Genomic DNA, 22,549 nt, shown 5'->3' on the forward strand with positions numbered 1-22,549 from the left:
TTATGTGTAGATTGTTAAAATTACAGGCATACCTTGTTTTATGGAGCTTCACTTTATCACACTGCAGATACTGCATTTTTTTACAAATTGAAGATTTACAGCAACCCTGTGTCAAGCAAGCCTGTTACCGCCCTTTCAAAAAAAAAAAATCAGCATGTGCTCACTTTGTGTCTCTATGTCACATTTTTTTGAATTCTAGCACTATTCAGACCTTTTCTTTATTTTTATATCTGTTATGATTATGTGATCTTTGATGTTAATATTATAACTATTTGGGGGCACTAAGAATCATGCCCATAGTAGATGGCAAAGTTAATTGATAATTGTAGTGTATACTCTGACTACTCCTGGACTGGCCACTCCGCTGTCTCTTACCCTCTCCTCAGGCCTCCCTATTCCATGAGACACAATATTGAAATTAGGCCAATTAATAACCCTACAATGGCCTCTAAGTGTTCAAGTGAAAGGAAGAGTCTCACATCTCTGTACTTCCCATCTAAAGATCAAAATGATTAAGCTTAGTGAAGAAGGCGTGTCAGAAGCCAAGACAGGCTGAAAGCTAGGCCTCTTGCAAAACAGTTGGCCAAGTTATGAATACAATGAAAAAGTTTTTGAAGGAAACTGAAAGTTCCTTCAAAGCTACTCCAGTGAACACATGAATGATAAGAAAGCAAAATAATCTTATTGCTGATCTGCAGAAAGTTTGAGTAGTCTGGATAGAAGATCAAACAAGCCATAACATTCCATTAGGCCAAAGCTTAATCCAGAGCAAGACCCTAACTTTCTGTAATTCTGTGAAGGCTGAGAGAGATGAGGAAACTGCAGAAGAAAAGTTGAAAGCTAGAAGAGGTTGGTTCATGAGATTTAAGGAAAGAAGCCATCTCCAGAACATAAAAGCGCAAGGTGAAGCAGCAAGTACTGCTGTATAAGCTATAGCAAGTTATCCAGAAGATCTAACTAAGACCATTGATGAAGGTGGCTGCACTAAACAACAGATTTTCAATGTAGATGAAACAGTCATCTATTGGAAGAAGATGCCATCTAGGACTATCACAGCTAGAGAGGATAAGTCAATGCCTGGCTTCAAAGCTTCAAAGGACAAAGAGAGGGTAACTCTCTCTCTCTCTCTTTTTTTTTTTTTTTTTTTAAAGAGAGGATAACTCTCTTGTTAGGGGCTAATGAAGCTGATGACTTTAAGTTGAAGCCAATACTGATTTACCACTTTAAAAATCCTAGGGCCTTAAAAATTATGCTACAACGGCCGGGTGCTGTGGCTCACATCTGTAATCCCAGCACTTTGGGAGGCCAAGGTGGGCAGATCATGAAGTCAAGAGATCGAGACCGTCTTGGTCAACATGGTGAAACCCTGTCTCTACTAAAAATACAAAAATTAGCCAGGCGTGGTGGCACGTGCCTGTAGTCCCAGCTGCTCTGGAGGCTGAGGCAGGAGAATCACTTGAATTCGGGAGGTGGAGGTTGCAGTGAGCCAAGATCGTACCATTGCACTCCAGCCTGGGCGACAGAGCAAGGCTCCGTCTCAAAAAAATATATATATATGCTACATCTACTATGCCTGCCCTCTGTAAGTGGAACAACAGAGTCTGGATGACAGCACATTTGTTTACAGCATAGGTTAATGAATATTGTAAGCCCACTGTTGAAACCTACTGCTCAGAAAAAAAAGAATCCTTCCATATCACTCCTTGACAGTACACTTGGTTACCCAAGAGTTCTGATGGAGATGTACAAGAAAATTCATGTTGTTTTCATTCCTGCTAACACAACATTCATTCTGCAGCCTATGGACCAAGGAGTAGTTTCAACTTTCAAGTCTCATTATTTAAGAAATACATTTTGTGGCCGGGCGTGGTGGCTTATGCCTATAATCCCAGCACTTTGGGAAACCAAGGCGGGCAGAGCACAAGGTCAGGAGTTTAAGACCAGCCTGACCAACCTGGTGAAACCCTGTCTCTAAAAACACAAAAATTAGCTGGGCATGGTGGTGCGTGCCTATAATCCCAGCTACTCCAGAGGCTGACGCAGGAGAATGGCTTGAACCTGGAAGGTGGACGTTGCAGTGAGCCAAATTTGCGCCACTGCACTCCAGCAATAGGTGACACAGCGAGAATCCGTCTCAAAAAAAAAAAAAAAAAAAAAAATTTTGTGAGGCTATAGCTGCCAGAGGTAGTGATTCCTCTGATCAATTGAGAACCTTCTGGAAAAGATTCACTGTTCTAGCTTCCATTAAGAACGTTTGTGATTCATGGGAGGAGGTCAGAATATCAATAAGAACAAAAGTTTGGAAGAAGTTGATTCCAGCATTCATGGATGAACCTCTTTGAGGGATTCAAGATTCAGTAAACGAAGTAAACTGCAGATGTGGCAGAAATAGCAAAAGAACCAGAATTAGAAGTGGAGTCTGAAGATGTGGCTGAATTGCTGCAATCTCATGATCAAACTTTAAGAGATGAGGAGTTATTTCTTATGGATGAGCAAAGAATGTGGTTTCTTGAGATGGAATGTACTCCTGGTGAAGGTGCTGTAAACATTGTTGAAATGACAACAAAGAATTTTGAATATTGCATAAACTTAGTTGATAAAACAGTGGCAAGGTTTGAAAGGATTGACTCCAATTTTGAAAGTTCTACTGTGGGTAAAATGCTGTCAAACAACATTACATGCTACAGAGAAATCTTTCAGGAAAGGAAGGGTCAATCAATGCAGCAAACTACATAATTATCTTATTTTAAGAAATTACCACAACCACCTTGATCTTTAGCAATCACCACTCTGATCAGTCAGCAGCCATCAACATGCAGGCAAGACCCTCCACCACAAAAATAATTGCAACTTGCTAAAAACTCAGATGATTATTAGCATTTTTAGCAGTTAAGCATGTTTTAATTAAGGTACATACAATGTCTTTTTAGACATAATGCTTTTGCACACTTAGTAGACTGAAGCATAGTGTAAGCATAACTTTTATATCCACTGTGAAACCAAAAAATGTGTGATTCACCTAATTACACTGTTCACTTTATTGGGGTGGTCTGTAACCAAACCCACAATATCTTCAAGGTGTGCCTGTATTCCATGACGTTTTGGTCTATCCATGTAAGATAGAGTGAGTAACAATAATTATAAGAGTGAATGGCAGATGAAGAAATTCTTCTAAATTATCTTTTTGGTAATAAGTTACTCTACACTCAGATTGTTCTTCAGTCTGTTTACTGTTTACCAGTAAACCTTATCTCTGGCAAATCTGATTAGTATGTGTGTGTGCATGTGTGTGTGTGATATCATTTGAAGAATGATTATTTGCTTTACCAGAAAATTATTCACTTTATTAAGGGATTCATTGAAAAGGTAAATAATCCGTGTCTTCATTTAAAAATAGACTTCATTAACAGGCCTTATATTCCCATGTAACTTTAAGACATCTACTGCATAAAATGACATACAGCTTCAAATAATATACATCTGCCAAAGTAAACATCAGGATTTTGGCTGCCAACTCAGTAGCATATTTTGATATACTTTTTGCCCCTGCCCCCACAAAAATACTTGTAAACACTAAGATCAAGTAAAGAGGAGTGTGGGCAGGGTTGATGTATAAGAAACACTGAATCAGAGTCATTCACAGGCAAAAGTAAGAGGAATAGATAAGACAGAAGATACAGTAATGTTTTCATCTCTCTTGTCCTATTCTTTGCTATTCCACTCTCAGTGTTGTTTTTAACCATTTTTTCTAAATGCTATTACACAAATATAGCCTCCCTCTTTGTCAGTTCTATTACAAGGCACTTTTTCTTAAATTTGTAGTCTTTTGGGAAAACCAGTGACACACTTTAGCAATTTGATCTTTCTCATATGATTTCTAGTCTCGTTCTTGATTCTTAAAGTTTTTAATCCTTTTCACCACTTGCTATTTTTACTCGTTTAAAATTTGCTACAGTTCATTTTTTAAAACAAGTGATAAGTCAAGGATATTCAGGGTAGTATTTTCATTGGAAGATCCCTGGCCTTTTAGTCATTTCACAATGAATAACATCATTGACAAATGGCATTTGTGGAAGAAATATAAGAAAAATGAAAAATAGGTATTTTTTGCTCTGTACAAGGATAAAAGGGATAGCTAGAGTAGGGTTCAGATTATTGGAAGAATTAATCTCTAATATAGTAAGAAAGAATTAACCATTCATTTTTATTTAAGCTGACCTTTGATTACCTCCTATTATAAGAAATATTATGCAGTGCTTTTACTGTCCTGAAATAAATTCAATAGATAATATAATCTACCTACTTATAAGATTATTAAATCTTTGTAATGCTCTAGTTAACATATAGAAGGAATAAAAGTAATTCATAATAAAAATAATATGGATTTCAATATTTAAAGTGCTCAGGCAAATCTATATGAGAAGACATAATAAAGTAGTCAGATACTTGGTCCTATTCATGGAATCATCATGAATTTGACAGCTGAAGTGCAGGCTGATACAGGTATGCTTATTGGCAACTCCAGTACCATGGGCATGGTGCCATCAGTTGTGATATTTTTTTCATAGGGTAAACCACTCTTGGCAAGACTCTGAAAAACAAAATGCACAACCCTTTCAATTTACATGGTAGTGGTATTCTTGGAAAATTCAGTATATATTAAAATCATGCAAAAAGTATTTTAAGATTATCTGTAAAACATATTTAAATTCTAATCCATATAATTATAAACAGGTTTTCAACTACATGAATAGCTGCTGAACATTTGAAAATCATGTGGGATGCAGAACAATTCTATACTGCCTTGCAAATTACAGGATATCCACTATCCCTGACCTTCTCCCAATAAATGCCAATTACACCTTCCAATCGTCTTGACCACCAAAAATATCCCTGCAAATTTCCAAAATGCCTCCAGAGGCCATTGTCATCTCCATTAAGAACCACTGATTGAAACTGAGCAAAGGTATTTTTTTGTAATGAAGCGCTGTGATCCTTTACATTTTACTTTTATACTGAATTGATATTATAGACTAGGAAACTGAATTCACTCCATAGGTGAATTATCCAGTTAGACCAAGCCTGTCACTACAAAATGATACCAAAATCATTCCTTGAGAACTTGGGAGATATTTAATGTGGAAAAACCTTTTACTCCTTATATTTTGTGAACCTGTCTAAATTATGAAAATATGGGTTTGAAAACTGGAGACTTGATAAGAATAAAGTGGTGGTAGTGAAAAGACTAGACCTTGACCATAAAACCATGTTTATCTCCTTCAAATAACAAGGCTAGTGCTAAATAAAGTAGTCTCCCTGTGACTTCTACATCATTGCATTTTATTAATAAATGACTGCTTTTTTGATTGACCTAAACTTCCACCTTTTATATCCTTTTATGAACAAATAATAGTCTAGTGTTTCTGTACTGATGGAATAAAAGACACCCCACTTAATGTCCCCTAAAGTGATGTATTTTTTAAGTACTAGAAACCTGCTCTCAAAAGTTTCCATTCATTGAACACTGTCATGGATAGAGTTTCATATTCACCTGTAAATATTTTCACTGAACTTCAGAACTAAATTTTTGAAAATGGTCTCCAAACATATTCTTGAAATGTATATATGCAGTCCCAGATAGACATGCAATTATTCAACCTCCAAATGATATTTTAAATATCATTAAAAATCTACTTCCAAAAATTTAGAAAACACATTTTTTTTTTTTTTTTTTGCTATTTTAAGATTTCCTTCAATACATTCTTTTTTTTATTATTATTATACTTTAAGTTCTAGGGTACATGTGCATAACGGGCAGGTTTGTTACATATGTATACTTGTGCCATGTTGGTGTGCTGCACCCATCAACTGGTCAGCACCCATCAACTCGTCATTTACATCAGGTATAACTCCCAATGCCATCCCTCCCCCCACCCCCTCCCCATAATAGGCCCCGGTGTGTGATGTTCCCTTTCCTGAGTCCAAGTGATCTCATTGTTCAGTTCCCACCTATGAGTGAGAGCATGCGGTGTTTGGTTTTCTGTTCTTGCGAAAGTTTGCTGAGAATAATGGTTTCCAGCTGCATCCATGTCCCTACAAAGGACACAAACTCATTCCTTTTTATTGCTGCATAGTATTCCATGGTGTATATGTGCCACATTTTCTTAATCCAGTCTGTCACTGATGGACATTTGGGTTGATTTCAAGTCTTTGCTATTGTGAATAGTGCCGCAATAACCATACGTGTGCATGTGTCTTTATAGCAGCATGATTTATAATCCTTTGGGTATATACCCAGTAATGGGATGGCTCAGTCATATGGTACTTCTAGTTCTAGATCCTTGAGGAATCGCCATACTGTTTTCCATAATGGTTGAACTAGTTTACAATCCCACCAACAGTGTAAAAGTGTTCCTAGAAAACACATTTTTATATTACATATTCATGTTATCATTCCTTAGTTTAGGGAGAATTCTCTCCCTTCCACCCAATTCTCTGTAATTCAGTTGCTAACCTACCTTATTACCTTTACTCCTAGCAATTTCCCTTCCTCTGATAGAAGCACACATTCTCATTATTTATACTTTTAAATTACAAGAGTAAATGTTGAGAGCCAGTACAAGTATTCAGTTATCTCAGGGACTCTGGTCTTTTCAGTCTAGGACTAATCAAGCAGAGAGTCATCAAAAGCTAAAACTAAAAAGCTTTTGTAGTGATTTTATCACCAGGGAAATCTGTTCATCCTTCAGAAGGATTGTCACTAGTAAAGAAGAAATAAAGGAGTTAAAATTGCTTCAGACCGTTGACTCCTTAGGTCCCTCTAGATTCATAGATTGAATTGGTTTCAAGGGGTGGGAGGAATTATGAGGGGAATTCCCTGAGAAAGCTTACAAATTGATCCTAGCCTTAGTAACACTAGTAGGTGTAAGTGTGATCACTATGGAGGAAATGCCAAATGTGGCTGGAAGCTTGGGAAATGGGAAGGAAAAGAGACAATTAACACCTTTTTTTTTTTTTTTTTTTTGGCTTATTGTATTTGGGGGTGGGTGTTGCCATGTAGTATGCATCTGAGAATGGTCTTTCAAAAGGAATTACAATTGATTGTAAAATGTCTTATCATTATGAGTGCAACTGTGTAGTTATTACTGAAGTGAAACTAGGGTTGCAAATACTATAGAGACAATCCCACCTTCCTATTGAGTAACAATGAATTTTGCCCAAAATGAGTAAGCAAATACAGAAATGACCTCATTTTTAGTCTGAATACAGTAGCTTTGGCGGATATGACTTTAATACTGGGTCTTAGTTTCAAATTCAGGTTCATGAGGCCCATCTGCAGAGGAAAGGAGGAGAGAGAGAATCCTTGGGAGGGCACGGATAAAGAGAGAGGGGTTCTTTAGTAGGGCCAGCTCCCACAGCTAAGTCAGGCACAGACTGTAGCCTTCTGCTCTCTGGCCGACAGCAGCCATAGCATCCTTATTGTTGTAACTCCTAGATTGTGATACTGTCACAAAACTGTTGCTAGGCAACAAATGTGGTTACCAGGTCTCAGCGAATAGCTGAAGGGGAAAGCAAAGTGTTGCACCATTGTAGAGTAACCATAGCAATGACCTACTATTACAGACTAAAGAATTATCATTAACAATGTTAAAGTATCAGACTGAGGCCCTGAATCCGGAGACTTCCAAGCGGTATCTCTCTGCATAATTGCGTGATCTAGGAAGAGATTTCAACTGTTTAAAAGCTATTCTTCTGTGGAAGTCTTTGTAATTAATTTTTAATTTTAAAAAGTGCTCATTTATGAAGCCACTTGTAAAATGCTACATAAGCCATCACAGGGAGTCAAAAATAGATAAATGTATTTCCTCATCTGTTCTTATGCCTGCATCCGTGTTATCTGCTGCCTGTGTTAAACTGAAGGTCGATTTTATTTGAAAACATGCTGTACATTAGTTTTACATCGAAACCACAGAGAGAAGCTGTAGTAAAATAAAATAACCCCATAAATTGACAACTAACCTGCATTTTCTAAGTTGAATTCCTCCTGACAAAATGGGAGGCCTAGATGCTCTTTTAGTAGTCACTGCTTTGAAACCTTTTTTTTAGCTGTTCTAAATTTGCCCCTTAAAATCTGTAAAAATGTCGCCCGCCAGGACACTTCAAGGCATAATCCCTTTTGAATGTGGTCCTTCATTAAGTGTCCCGTATGATTTGGTCCCAGTGACCTAGCTGAGGTAATCGCGTCTAACAGCACAGCTTCCGGGAGAAGCAAGAAAAATCCTTCCCCACCCCGCCCCCAACCCCCTTAGGAGGCAGGAAAACAGGCGCTGTGGGGTGGATGGCAGTCGATCCCGCGCGCAGGGAAAACCAATCCTCGCGCGCGCCGAGTCTCGGGGAGGTGAGTGGTTTCCCGGAGGGAGAGGGAGTGGCCCTTCCCGCCCAATGCTTCCATTGGCTCGGAGAGGCGGAGGCCTCGGGCGTCCAGCAGCGCCTCGAGCGACCCCGGGACAGATGCGGGCCGCGTCCCCGCGTCAGGAGAGGGATGGAGACTTAGGCCGTAGGCGCCCCGACGCCGCGGATAGCTAAGTCTGAGTTCCTCTGAGCCGGGGGGGCAAGTGACCCCGCAGCCCCAGGTGTGCCCAGAGAGGCGGCGCCGCGCGCCCCCGAGGGGGCGGGGCCCTGGCTGAGAGGCGGGGCCCTGGCTGAGAGGCGGGGCCCTGACTGAGAGGCAGGGCGCCGGCGGGAGGGGCGGGGCGCGGGCGGCTGGGGCCCGCGGGAGGGACTGGGCGGGGTGGTAGCGAGCCGGAGCTAGGCCTGGCCCTCGCCGCCCTCGCCGCGCCCGGCACCGCGGGGCAACCTGGTAACCGAATGTGTGGTTCTTTGCAGGCACCGACCGTCACGAGCTAACTTCCTGGAAGAGCTTCCCGTCTATTTTCAAATTCTTTACCGAAGCCTCAGAAGCCAAGATCAGCTCCCTGAAGCCGGCTGTGACACGCCGCTCGCACCGCATCAAGCACGAAGAGCTGTAAGAGGAGCGAGCGCAACTGGGGAGGCCGCCCTGGCGCACGCACCGGCACCCTCCTCACTGCTTGCGTCGTCGAGCAGACTCCCAGCCCCTCATTAGATTGTTTTCTTCCCAGAGCACAGGGTCGTGATATGTACATCTAAATAGCGTTTTGCATTATTTCTAGATGAGTGCAACTGTCAAAGCAATATGGGTTCACTGGTCGTGCTTCCTGCGGGCTGAGCGCTGTCCGTCAGCGCTCAGATTAAGGCTGACAGCGCCCTGCCTGGCGTGGCTGGCGCGGCTCTAATTGCCCTGACCGAGCCCGCGCGGGTGCTGCAGGGCGGGCGGCGTCGGCATGGTCCTAGCGCCCGCTGCAGCGCAGCCGCTGCTGCTTCCACCTCCTTAATCATGTCGCCTTTCCCCGCTCTCAACTGGAACAAACTTTTATTCCCGACTTCAAATTTCCATTTTAACTAGGTTTTTCCCTGAGGACATCTTATTACCCACCTCTTTTTTTTTTTTTTTTTTTTTTTTAGGAAGTGCCACACACATGCTCCAAGCCAATTTCAAATTCAGAACAGTGCCATGTAGCTTGGGAGTGCAAATTGTTCTCTCCCTGTTTTCATTTCGGGACCAGAAAAAAAAAAAAAGGGAAAACTTTGCATAAAAATCTATAAGTACTGAATCCGCATTACTGCTGAAAATCTTTTTGCCAGCTGTTTGTGAGAGTTTACACAAGTCTCTGATTTCAGAAGAGACTGTTAAAACCAAAACAATGATGGGCAGCTCTTTTAAGTGTAGGTGTAAAAGGTCCCATTTTCAATGAAATTTCCAACTGTTATCACTGGAATTGACTTTACTTTTTAAATATATAATGTGTACTGAGTGGCATTGTAATTTAGATATAACACACTTAAGTTTTGCTTTTTAAATCTCTCTGTGGAGAAAGAGTGTTGTTGTTAACCCTTTCCAGAATGATGTATTCTGAGCTTTCTTGGAGTTAGGCACTTCTAGGGAGAGAATTTTTTTATTGTCATCAGGAAACTAAACCTATGTGCTCTGCAGCCTTTTTCTTCTGAAAGGCTAAGTGGGGCTAAAATTATCCTTTTAGTTTTCTGCTTTAACAATAAGAGAAGGACTTGGTGTGAAAGAATTTCTTCTCTCAGTCCAATGGTATAATTTTTAGCACTCTGCTTCCTCTGTAGGGTTTAGCCCTACAGTTTGAACAATTAAGTGTTTTAATCCAGCTAAGATGCGGCCAACACTGTGAAATACAGGAGATATTAAGGTTTTGCTGACTTTTAGATTAAAATCTTAAATTTTCACATTATTTTTTAATTACTTGACAAGTTTAATTACCTAGTAAAGATTGTTTCTAATAGATGAGAACATGAATTTAATAGTTTTCATCCTTTTTTAAAGTGTATGCAACAATTAATATGCCTGCCTTATTTCAGGACATGAGAAAATGTACCCAAAATGACTTAGAACTGTCTAATGCCTCAGAAAAGTAACTTAAAATCAACCACTTCGTGCTTAAATGTTTTTATATTATGAACCGATTTCAACAAGTTTTAAAGCTGTTAATATCTCATTGCTGTGTTTGACATACAAGTACATTCATTAGTTCTATAGTTTTAATGATGACAAATTAAAGTGATCTTTCTTCAGTGGTCAGGTATGCATATATTTTGGTGTTACTTAAGCAAAATCAACTATATGGGAGGAAAAATCAAAATGGCATTTTATTCAGCTACTAGATGGCTTAAAATGAGTAAACCCCAACAAAGTCAAGCACATTTGTCTGTGATATTGACCCTTTTTATCCAATCTTTACTACTTTAGAAGTACTGGTGAACTGTGTAAAATAATGGTATCTTCCAGTGAGAGATTCAAGAATAGATGTGAATTGAATATATTTTTCAAGGTATTATAAATTGTGTCGTGTTTTCAGTATATGAAAATGTTGACAGGAAACAATTTTATAGCATTTATAAAAAACCAACACTTCTGCAATGCTAAATCTGTGAAGCTTCTGCACCTGAATTAGAGCAAAATAAATATGCTCAGTTTATAAACCACATCACTCCTATTCCTTCTCTTAAATCATCTCTCCTCTTTTTAAACCTTTACTTATAACTAGAATAAATCACTGTTTAATTGCCTCTAATACTTTAAAACTACTGGATGGTTAGGCCTTGTTTAACTATCTATAGAGAGCTATTTGCAAACTTAAGTTGTGTAAATGTAATTTCTACTTGTGAATCTGAGCTGTAGCAGCCCAGAGGGAGCTAGGCAAACTTCCAGACCACCAACTGATAAGTGATCATATCCTTTGTAATGCAGGATTTTTAACCTGTTGATTATGGGTTTGTTGATATAAATGTAATAATGTTCACCTCGATTTTCCTGGAGTGACAACCAGCAGTTGGTAGTAGCCCACCTGCATGAGTGCCGCAAGTGTTAACAATATCTTTGCTCTGATCTTCTTTTCCCCATTTTTGTTTCCTCAAACAGGTTTTTAGGAGAGTGGAGATTTAAAGTCAGGATGTGGACTTTTTATTTTAATTATATACTTAATTCTTAGAACAAGTAGAATGGGAAAGGAGTGACTGATTAAGATTCAAAATAGTCCTGTCGAAACTTAAAGGCCAGATTATTGCTTTAGAGCTTTCTGTAGGTACCTAGCCATCCAGTCGTTAAACATTTTCATGGATATTTGAAAAGAAGACCATGTACTTGTAATAACTGTTCTTTTCTGCCTTTTGCTTTGACCTGGATTGCATTATTGGTTATTCAAAGAATAAAAAGGAAAGCACAAGCTTTTCTTGTATATTTCCATTTCCATTTTAAAATAAAAACAATTTTCCCAACAACAGCGGTGTTATTATTCTTGCTCAGAAGAATTCTTGCTTATTCACCAATTGCATAGAGATTTTTTAAAGCAAAAACATAAAAGGAAGGATGAGACAGCATCCATCAATATTTTAAACCTTATGGCTACTTTTTATTTCTGTTAGTATTGCTGTAAGGTAATATTCTAACTTCAGTTGAGTCACTATTTGGCTTGCACCTTTTACAAAGCTAACATTTATAAGACAGTTGTTTTTAATATCTAAAATATCTCCTTAGCAAGGAAATCTGAACAACCTATCATTAAACTGTTGTTTGTAAAATAAACTTGAATATGCCATAAATAAATGTGTTTTCCAAGAGGAGTCTGGTGAGATTAAGTTGCCTCCAAGTTTGTGTATATAGGTTCTTGATGTACTGTGTTCGATCTGAAAATAACTTACATTTCTTTTACAGCTTTCTTAAAACCTTTAGCCCCTTTTAGAGATATGTTAACTATATTATCCGTGCTAATAAGTTAGATTTTGTTTGTTTCTCTGGAGTATCTGCGGTTCCAATCCAAACACATGTGTGTATCTTGTTATAATCATATTTTTTACTGTAAACTGACAGGTTCCTGTTGGTGTCTGTAATCCTAATTCGTTTAAGAAAGAGTACTACTACAGAAAGTAAAAATTTCTCAAAAACTTTCCACATGCCTCTGTGGAGAAAAAAAAAGTCTTTAAATAAATGTGAGACACTCTCATCTTTGAAATATGGGTGGCAAAAAGGGGGATGATGGTAGTGGTTATTTTATTATTACTTATTAGTGGCTGTAATAATATAAAATAAAAGACTCCAGGAGGTACTCCCTTTCAAAAATTGAATACTTTCCTTCCTTCCTTGTATAGAATGACTGAGTGGGAGTCTCTTGAATTGTTCGTCTTCCTTTTATCTAATATTCTATTAATCTCCAAAAAGATCAGTTTGAGTCTGGGAAAGGGTTTTTAATCAACACTTCACAGAGCTTAAAGCTACCCTACCTAAAGCGTCAGCTTTGTTAGGCGGTTTTAGATTTAAAGCATTGCAACTGTCATGCACTGTACTAAGAGTAAAGAATGTACACCAAGTGGAAGATGTTGAAAAGAGGGAAATAGCACAAAGTCGATTAACGGAGATTCGAGAATAGAAGTAGCCATCAAAGCATTCCAGCATTTATCTCAAAATCTATGTAAGGTTTTTTTTTAAAAAAAAAAAAAAAAAGCAACAATGATAGTTTTAAACCACACACTTAGGAGGGATGAATGTTGATTTAATTGATTCATTTGGATCGATGTTTTTAAAGTTTCACACCACTGATCTTTCATGTAGTGATGTCTTTAGCAGTCAGTGGTCTGACATGAGCCTTCTCAGATTTCATCAGTGGGACTCTCCATGACATCTAAAATTATGCAACAGCCTGTGCAATGGTAACTTTAAAATTGGGAGACCTTGATTCCAAAGAGCATGATTAGATTGAAGAACTTTGTTAATTCCCAGCACAAAGGTTTTAGAGAAGTAATAACTGTAAAACGAACTGCAAAGGTTAAAATCACCAAATGTTAAATAGTTGGCTTTAATTGCTAAATAGGAGAAAGTCATCCTGAAAGTTTGACCATGAAGTGGATACCACACAGTGACCAGTATTTTCCCCTGGAATATAAAAAGCTTGAAAGTGGAAGTTTGACTTAGTCCCTGAGGCCTTCTAAGCAACTTTTCCCAGTCCTTCGCCTTGAGATTTGTGAAAAACCTTTCACTATATCCTTTGTATTGTTGGAGTTGAGTTCTGTTTGAAACAGACATAAAACATGTTTCTAGAAAGAAATCTAGAGAAGTCCTGCACCTTTCCTTTTAGCTCATTCATCTTTCTCTTCCTTGGCTATTACCTCGGGTAATATGGAGAACTGTCACAGGTAAAATAATGTTGAAGTGCACTTTGTGGTCAGCCTGCAATACCAATACAAAGAATCTGAAATGAAAAGACAACCAACACCCCAAGAATGCTATGTCTCTTTTTAAAGTTTACAATTTGAATAATGAATTTGGATAGAAACTTGGCAGGAAAACAAACCATGGCACCCTCACATCACCAACCATTTTCACTTTTCTGTCCAATTTCAGAGTGCATGTGTTTGTGAGTATTTCACTAGATCAGTGACAGCTCTTTATTTGCATAATTATATGCTCTGGTCTGAAGAGAAAACTAACCCCCAAATTTCATGGGTCACCAAACTGCAACAATCAATGTTTTATCACGTATGCTAAGCAAAATCTAAGAAGCTATATGAAGTTTCTTGGGGAGTTTTTACTCCTCAGAAAATTAAAGGTTTTTCTCTCCTGAATAGATTCAAAATCTTTCCAAGTTCTTTGTAACTGAATTCTGTTTGAAGGCAAAACTAGAGATTAACATGTAGATCTGGATCGTAGACTCACTAGCATTACTTCAAAGTGGCTTAAGAAGAGCAGCATTTTGGGTGCACTAAACTTTTAAATTCTAAGCACTGTCCTTCATGCCCTGAGGAAAAAAATCACTGGTCAAATTATGATTAGCCAAAATGAAGCTCGATTAACTACAAGTGAGTATAAAGTTTATTTTCTTCTTTAGAATAACTCAAGATTTTAAAAAAGAAAGAGCTACCTAATTGAAAATATATATAAATGTCTCATACACACGTATTCATCCATGAAATACATGTGCCCATTCCTGTCCGTTTCACCTGAAATACACAGACAACATATACAATATGTCTATGTCTTTTCAATGCCTATAATATAGTAGATGTTCTGTATATGTTGGTTACCAAACTTCTGTTAAATAAATTTTTCATCTTCAAATCTGCAAGGCATTGGAATAAATATTTCAATGCTTCAAGTTCATTGAACCTGTAAATTATCTGTATGTAATGTGCATTTGTGTGTAAGGTTGGCTTCATTGAAGAAAAATTTTATTTAAACTGTTGGTATCTTTACTTTGTAGGCAGTCTGCCAAATTTGAAATACTATAAGGGATAAAGACACATGCAGAGAGAGACTTTTTATGGAGTTATTAAAATCCTGGAAAATATACCTTTACCTAGATTATTAAGGAATATACTAGGTGCATGATTTAATTCTGCAAAAGGCCTTAGATATGAATTTCATTTCAGAGCATGTAATACAGTGCCTTTTATTTGAAGTGATCTGTCAGTTTCTTATCAGGCAGTTTACTGTCATCAACAAAAACATCAGGAAAAAAGAAACATTTAAGGGAAAAATTTTTCCCTTAAAGAATTGCATAGTTTTGAAGTATTTTATTCTCTATCTGAAGAAAGATGAGAGGACTTTAGGTCAGGCATCAGAAATTTCCTAAAATGTTCTTATTCTTTCAAGTGAAAAAGAAACCAGGTCTCCCAATTTTTTAACTACAGTTGAATTCCAAACGAAAGACATTTACCTGCTCTTGAACCTAAAAAATGTAAACCTCTCCTTGCCATGGAACACTACCCAGGACCACCACATCTCATGTTGATTACTGTTCTTACTGAAATGTTCAGCAAGTTATAACCCCTCTGCTACCCCTCCCCCCATCATCTACCTCCCCAGAAATTGCTGTTTTGACTGAAGATCTTGGATTCCTCTAGGTGAAAATTCCTCAAAATTGAATCTGTAAAAACAAATAAATCCAAGTTTAGCATTTTTATCAAAATGGAATTTGTAAGCAAATGAGTCAAAATATAAGGTTAGGGTTAGGAACTATGTGTCTCTGACTTAAATTAAATACATTTTATTTTTTGCATGGTATAAATCCTTCTAAGGAAAATAATACACAATATTTAGACCTGTTTATTATTTTCTCTTTATTTGACCTCTGTGGGAACATTGCTTAGAGTGTCAGATAGGGCTCTCAGTTTTCCACTCTGCCAAAGATGGAGAAAAATTTGTTATTTCCCACTGAATTCCACACATGAGGGGATTGACCCTGTAGCGATAAGGCCTAGGTTTTCTCTTTTTATCCTTTTCATTTATTTTTGTTCACATGCCACCAAATCCCATTGTGTCTGAAAAAGGTGCCTCTGATCCAGTTCATCTTCATGTACCTCCAAATAATTTTTCAAAGGTTTATTTTAATTTTTTATCCATAATTAAATAAATGGCTTTTTTCCAATAAATGTTCACACCTTTTCTACGTACTTGGATAATCAGGATTTATCAACTGAAGAAATATTGATGGTTTGTTGTGGTGGTGTTTTTGGTTCCTCCCCTCCTCACTCCCCATTTTTGCTTTTGCTTTGCATCAGTAAATTACTTAATATCATCCTCTGGAGTAACCACCTCTAAGAATAACCCTATCACAGAGTGTCACAATTTGGCTTTCATACAGGTTTGAAAAAACCAGTAACATTGCATTGATCTCACAAATATTGATCTAGTGCTTGATATCAAATATCAGAAGAGATGCTGTCAGTTGCTGCTGATTATTGTGTCAGCTGTTTGAATTCACGTCCCTTTCCTTCTTCATTGTCACATGGATTCCAGTTGCGGAGGCTAAGTAAGATTTTCTTGATAAAACAAGTTCAATTACTTTCCTGTTTTTCACATTTCTGGTTGAACCAAACATAGTTTAATAGTCTACCTGAAATTTTGGCATGCGGTATGTCTGTACGTGTGTGTAACAAGAGTGTGATTCAGTTCCTAGGTTATTTGTCTATTTAGCCTAATCTTGAAATAATTTTAAACTGTACTCTCCTTTATTTCTGATCACCTGTATTTTTAAAAATGAAATTTGTTTTTTTAAAAAATGCAATTATTAGAGTACCATTTTATAACTCAGAATGAAACCTTAACCATTTCTAGTTTATACACACACAGACTACAATAGCAAATTGCTCCTTTTATGCTTGCTCACAAAAATATAACTATAGCATTTGGCAGGTATAGAGTTTAGAGAATTATTTAAGTGAAGTTGAATCTGTATATATTTAATACTGTCTCAGTAAACTCTTGTTATCTAGCAGGTTAAGTTATGCTGTGCTTTTATTTTCCATCAAATCTGGAAATAGCTAATTGCCCCTGCATATGTTTAGAGTTTCAAATCAAGTCTCAAATCATCCTTTTTCTTTCCTCCTTACTCTTTACTTTGTACACCAAGAATTGCTGATTACACTACTTTGAAAAATGGAACACTTTAAAGAAGAAGCTACCGGTTAACACTGCTGTCTAAGCAGTAATGACTGAAATAAGGAATAGAAACCCCATAAAGTACAATTTAAATTGTACAGCCACATTTGTATTTTCTACATTCGCAGGGAGGAAAAACAAAAATCTAGCCGCACGAGTTGTTGGTGTACCTTTCCCTTTTATACACTTGAGCTCGGTTTGGGGACAGCAAAGCGAAATGAAGCCGTGCTCTCCCCAGCACCATGGACAGCGCCCAGCCCCCCCCCCCCCCCCCGCCCCCTTCCCTCTCCCCTTCCTTGGCCAGAACCCCAAAGTTGTGGCCCTCTCCTGATTCCTCTCTCCGACCACTCCCCTGCCACAGAAAACTGGCTCCCGAAATCTTAAGATCTGAGCCTAAAGCGACAGTGACTTTAAAGAATATGCAGTTTGTGGGTGAAGAGTCTTGCTTGCTCCAAGCCGGAGTTAGAGCGCCCAGAGTTTGCACAACATTTGCCTGTGAATCTCCTTGAATTTGCATCTAGTCTAAGCTGAAAGCAGCGCCACTCTTGTCACTTCTATGGCAGGGCTCCCCGTCCCCCTTACCCCCGACTTTTCTGTGGCCAACTTTTCGCCACCACCCATAGCTGGCAGGAGCTGTACATGACTGTACTTTAAGAGGTCTGTACTGCGAGCACATTCTTCCCGGGCTCTGGATCTCAATCTCGAGAGATCTGCATTCCAGAAGATCTAAGTCCATACCCGGCCAGCCCTTGGTCCCACGACTCTGCCAGTGGCTGGAGCTGTCTGACTGGCTCGGGTGCGCCCAGGCACTGGTTAATTACCTCCCGGAGAGAGGCGGCTCCGCTGCGGGCGCCCGGCGCGCCGCGCTAAAGAGCCTGACAGCAACTTACTTGACAGCACCAAAAAGGGGACACGTCTGGCTCGGTACCCATCACCTCTTCTCCTACTTGCAGCCCTTAAGTCCAAGCTGTGCTTTTCGGCACATCTCCCTGTTTGGCTCTCTTTTTTGCTGTCGCGTTAAGCAAAGTACAATAAAGGAAGATCAGTTCCGTGTGGTATCTTTTTCATTGCGTGGTCTCCCTAGCAACACTTAAGTTGCCACTCCTAAGACAAGACTACTTTTTTGTAAATTTCAAATTGCACCTTGCTATATGGAAACTCTCCTCACTTGCTGGGTTTTGAGTGAAATCTCTTCCCTCGCACCAGGACCCCATTCTGGTCACCCACTCTTTTGAACTGATGTTGGGGACGAAAATACTAGGTTTAGAGTAGCTGAAACGGCCAAAACCAAATTTCTGTTAAATGTCAATTGTACTGAAATAACTTCAAACCAACTTGATCCAAACTATGCTGGAAAGAGTCAGGAATAAGCGAAAAGGGAGAGAACCCTAATATCTTAAGTTAAAGGGTTTATTACCTACAAAATGCCTTCAATAAATTTATTTGAAAACTGCTTCTGTATAGTAACATGAACTACAATACATTTCAGGATAAATTATTATCTATTTGCCATAGTATTGCAAGGAAAATTTTCAGTAAACTAAGGCAAAAATTTAGATTCAAAACACTATTTTTGTGTCCCATAAGACATACAAATATTTTATTAACTCCTTGATGGGTTAACAATTTAGTTTGTTTTCTCGGAACAGCCATCATCAACGCACTGCTTTCTCACAGCACTACTTGCACAAACTTTTTGTCTTTTCGTATTCTGCAAAGTAACTGCTGAGTTCTCCTCAAATATTTTTTCCCCCGTAGTTTGGTCATTTTTTCCATCTCAAGAGTCATTTTGCCAAATGCTAAGATAAATCCATGCTACTAGAGAAACTCAGCCATGCCGGAAACTAAACTAGCAACACGACCCTCCCACGAAAACGGGGAAAAACTCACGTTAGCTAACGCTGTTTGGCATCTGAAGTGTGCAGCGTAGCAAAGACCTGTTGAATAATAGTGACTTGAAGACTCGAATATTCTAGACTAGGATCCATCTCCCACTATCTAAACCTGCAACTGAAATATCTACATAATGTTTACATATCTTTGGCCAGAACCCTTTTGGGGAGCTTCCATGAGCTGAGTTTCCTTCCATCTTTGGATAAATTCATTCTAGCCTTCCGGAGTTCAGGAGCAAGCAAAGGGAATCAGGTGCAGAGAAGGACATGAGGTTTTCCTCTGTCAGGGCTACGGGAGTTGTGGAGATTTGGGGTGGAATGGACAGCCCTTATTGAACTCCTGAGTGCCTAAGGTTTACTCTATCAGTCTGGGTTTTGGGAATCGCTTTCTTTCACGAGGGATTTCCTTTATGACTTGGAGGAAAGGAGTAGTTAAGATCTGCATTTCATTAATCAAGAAAGTCTTACTTTTTTTAAAAAAACGTATACTCCTAATCCAGTTTCAGAATGACTTTTCTGGATTATTGTAAGTACGTTAGAAACTCCCAGACCTGAGTAGAAATTTCAGAACCACTGTTGCCAGAGAAAAATGTGAAGAAAAGAAGCATGGGAAACTCATTTTCTTTATAATAAATCAGAACATTGAGGATACTGATCAGGTCCCCCTGAGAGGAGCATCTTCAGTGATGTTTGCTCGCCATCTGTGTGTCTTCAGTGAAACTTTAAACCATTTTACAGCATAGATGACTATTTTTTTCCTTATTATCCAAGCGTTTGTTTTAATTCCAACCCTACTATTCCATAGGATTGCTGCTATTGAATCCATTTTTTCCCATTCAAAGTCTTTTAAAATAAGTTTCCTTATCTCTTGCCCATTTGTCAATGTCAAATATACACTGCCTATTTAGTTAAAGAAAAGTGTGTATTTCATATGTTATAAAAGAACAGCTTCTTTATTTGGTTTCTTGGAAATCAATAATCTCTTAAACGTTTGCCAAGACCCCTTGGGGAAGGGAGAGATGTAAACAATAACTACCAAACTTCAACATGACAATATCGGTTAAAATCTGCAGGATGATCATTCGAATGCGAAGAGGTAAAGGGGGATGACTTCAAACTCCCGCGATTCAGGAAGAAGGGACCCCAGGTGTCTGATGCCTGGCTCCATCCTCTGCAACTTGCAAGGGAGTTACCTTGGAAAGTGGGGAGTTAATTCTAAACTTCTTTACCAGGCATTTTAGTAGCCACGCTGGCCTTCAAATAATTTAATTGGGAGGTGGCTGGATGACCACAGAGAGGTTGCTAAAGATAGTTACCCCCATTAAAAGAAATACCATGATTTCAGTCTTTCCTGACATAATTAAAGGCTTTAGTAACACTCCTTTATTTTGCCTCATGCTGTGAAAAAAATCACTTACTTCTCCAGCAAATGAAACTTTAAAATAAATCCTGCAGTTTAATTTCTGTTTTTAAAAGTTAGTAGGTATACGAGGAAACACAGAAAGCATTAGAACAACTGAGTTACACTTCAGCTATTTAGCAGTGTAACATTAGAAGGAAGAATACAGCCAGTTTTCAACCTAGCCAACTTTTAAAACTACATGTGTTCCTGGAAAATAATACCCGACTAGAGTCAATTTGCATGAGATTCTAAGCTAGGATCTCAAGAAGGTAATAAAATACATGAAATTTATTGAATAAATGGTTGGGGAGGATTTGTAAGCGTTTGACGATCTAGTGATCTATTAGAAGCACAATGCACTCAAATTTGAATTTCCATGATCAACTTTCAACCTGAAAAAATGAGAGCCATTTGCTTAACTTAATCTGGAACATATGTTTGCACCAGTAGCAGGTTTTTTGGTGTGTGGCTGGGGCTGATCAAGTTGTAAATTTTCTGCTTTAGGTTTTCAGCGCCTGCTAGTTTCAGCCTAACACCTAGAGAGAGACTTTGCGGGGTTCTTCACCAAAGCAGCCAAGGTTTGACAAAAGGTTTCCAAACCACCCAGCTCTGTATGTTGTTAATTTCCCCCAAAGGTAGAACATTTCTTACAATTAGTTTCCAAATCCTAAAAGCAAGTAACAAGTTAAACTCTCCCATGTCCAAGTGTTTAAAGTTATAAAGAGATATTTTTCTTTAATTTGCAACCGTTGCCTTCCTCACTTGCAATCCTTTCTTTAAAAAACAGACAATGGTATGAGAGCAGTGGGTGCTGTGAAAATGACATCTTCATTCGACAAAACAATATTCAGGTCTTTTTGGCTTATCTTAATTTTTTCCACCAGAAACTTAGAACTACTGATTTTCTCTCTTCATGCTTCAACACAAAGGAATCTCCCCAAAAGTGTTTTGAATATCTGAGAAGAATCATTTAGTGATTGAAATAAATATACATTAGAATCCACAAGTCATCCTTCTTGTGAAACAAGCTAGGTAGTGACTTTCATTACTAAGATTAAAATATATCTCTTTGTAGACATAAATTTTTAGTACTTGGGCTATAATCATAATACTTTTTCAATCAATTAATGCTATCTCATAATGACAAATGAAAGTAATAAGTTCCCCAAATCAGCCTGATTCATCTTTGAGTGAGAATGGGGAGTAGTGGTGGGAGAGGGTGGTGGACTCTAGTGGGAAACTTCAAAGATTGTAAATCACCATCTGGACCTGCTGAGTTGTCTTCTTGAAAACCTCAATCAGACTCTTGGAGGAAAGTTACTAAGGTGCCTTTTTAAGTGCACCAGAACAGGTAATTAAACCACAAATGTGCCCTAAATTTGGATGCAGAGTTTCCCTGAATTTCATTATTATATGGATTAAGACTGGCAGCTCCCACCTGGACGATACCTTAATCAAAAAGGGAACAAGTGTGAAGAAAACAAGGGCAATAATAACATTACCAGCACTGTACTAATCAAATGCCCACAAATAGTTCAGAACAACGGTGCTAAAAAGCCGCTTTAATTCTGAAACAGAAAGTCCTGAGACACCGAGCGCCATCTAGCAAGCAAAGTTAGAATCAAAATACGCCCGAGTCGAGCACAGAGGGAGAGGGGATGGCGAGGTAAAGGGGGACTTCGAGATCACTTGCTGTGATTTAACCGTCTGCCCAGTCTCACCTGAGCCCAGAGATACCTGCAAGTTTCTGCTCTTCGCCTCACCGACCAGCTCAAATAAATTTAACGACTGAGGTGAGACAGACCATTCTGCCTCCAGCCAAGGCTAAAGGACAGTTCCTCGCAGGATTGCTTATTGTCTTTAATTAGAACAGGCCGCCTCTCCATACCCTCCTACCACCTCCCCAAAGCCAGCCCAGTGTCTAACTAGTTTTGCACTTTCTTATCCAAATGGGGACAAAGAGCAGTGCCTGAAAGGCTCACCTTGGGCTGAAATGATTCCCAGGGCTTCAGCGCAGAGGAAAGCGCATCGCTGGGAAAACATAGCACGATTTGAGAAGTCATTCTGAGTTTACAAGGCTGCCCAGATGCCTCCTGACAGGCGATCTGAGCTCTCTCCGAGTGGCATAAGACACAGATTTACTTAATAAGCCACTGATGGTCATGGAAATGGAATGCTGCCTCCTAAATATAAATGCTATAACTTTATTCTTCTCCAGGC

General features: G+C 38.7%; 1 protein-coding gene across 16 annotated transcripts in view; it reads left to right on the forward strand.

Moving 5' to 3' along the window:
- Nucleotides 1–11,883, forward strand: part of ARB2A (ARB2 cotranscriptional regulator A) — a 481,527-nt gene extending 469,644 nt beyond the window's left edge. For all 16 annotated transcript variants that reach the window (XM_073014612.1, XM_073014598.1, XM_073014605.1 and 13 more), the window contains one exon: nt 8,887–11,883. In XM_073014612.1, the coding sequence (XP_072870713.1) occupies nt 8,887–9,124 (238 nt within the window). In that variant the 3' untranslated portion in view covers nt 9,125–11,883. The remainder of the gene's footprint in view (nt 1–8,886) is intronic.
- The last annotated feature ends 10,666 nt before the right edge of the window (nt 11,884–22,549 follow it).

Source organism: Chlorocebus sabaeus, chromosome 4, assembly GCF_047675955.1.
Source record: "Chlorocebus sabaeus isolate Y175 chromosome 4, mChlSab1.0.hap1, whole genome shotgun sequence".
NCBI classification, from domain to species: domain Eukaryota; kingdom Metazoa; phylum Chordata; class Mammalia; order Primates; family Cercopithecidae; genus Chlorocebus; species Chlorocebus sabaeus.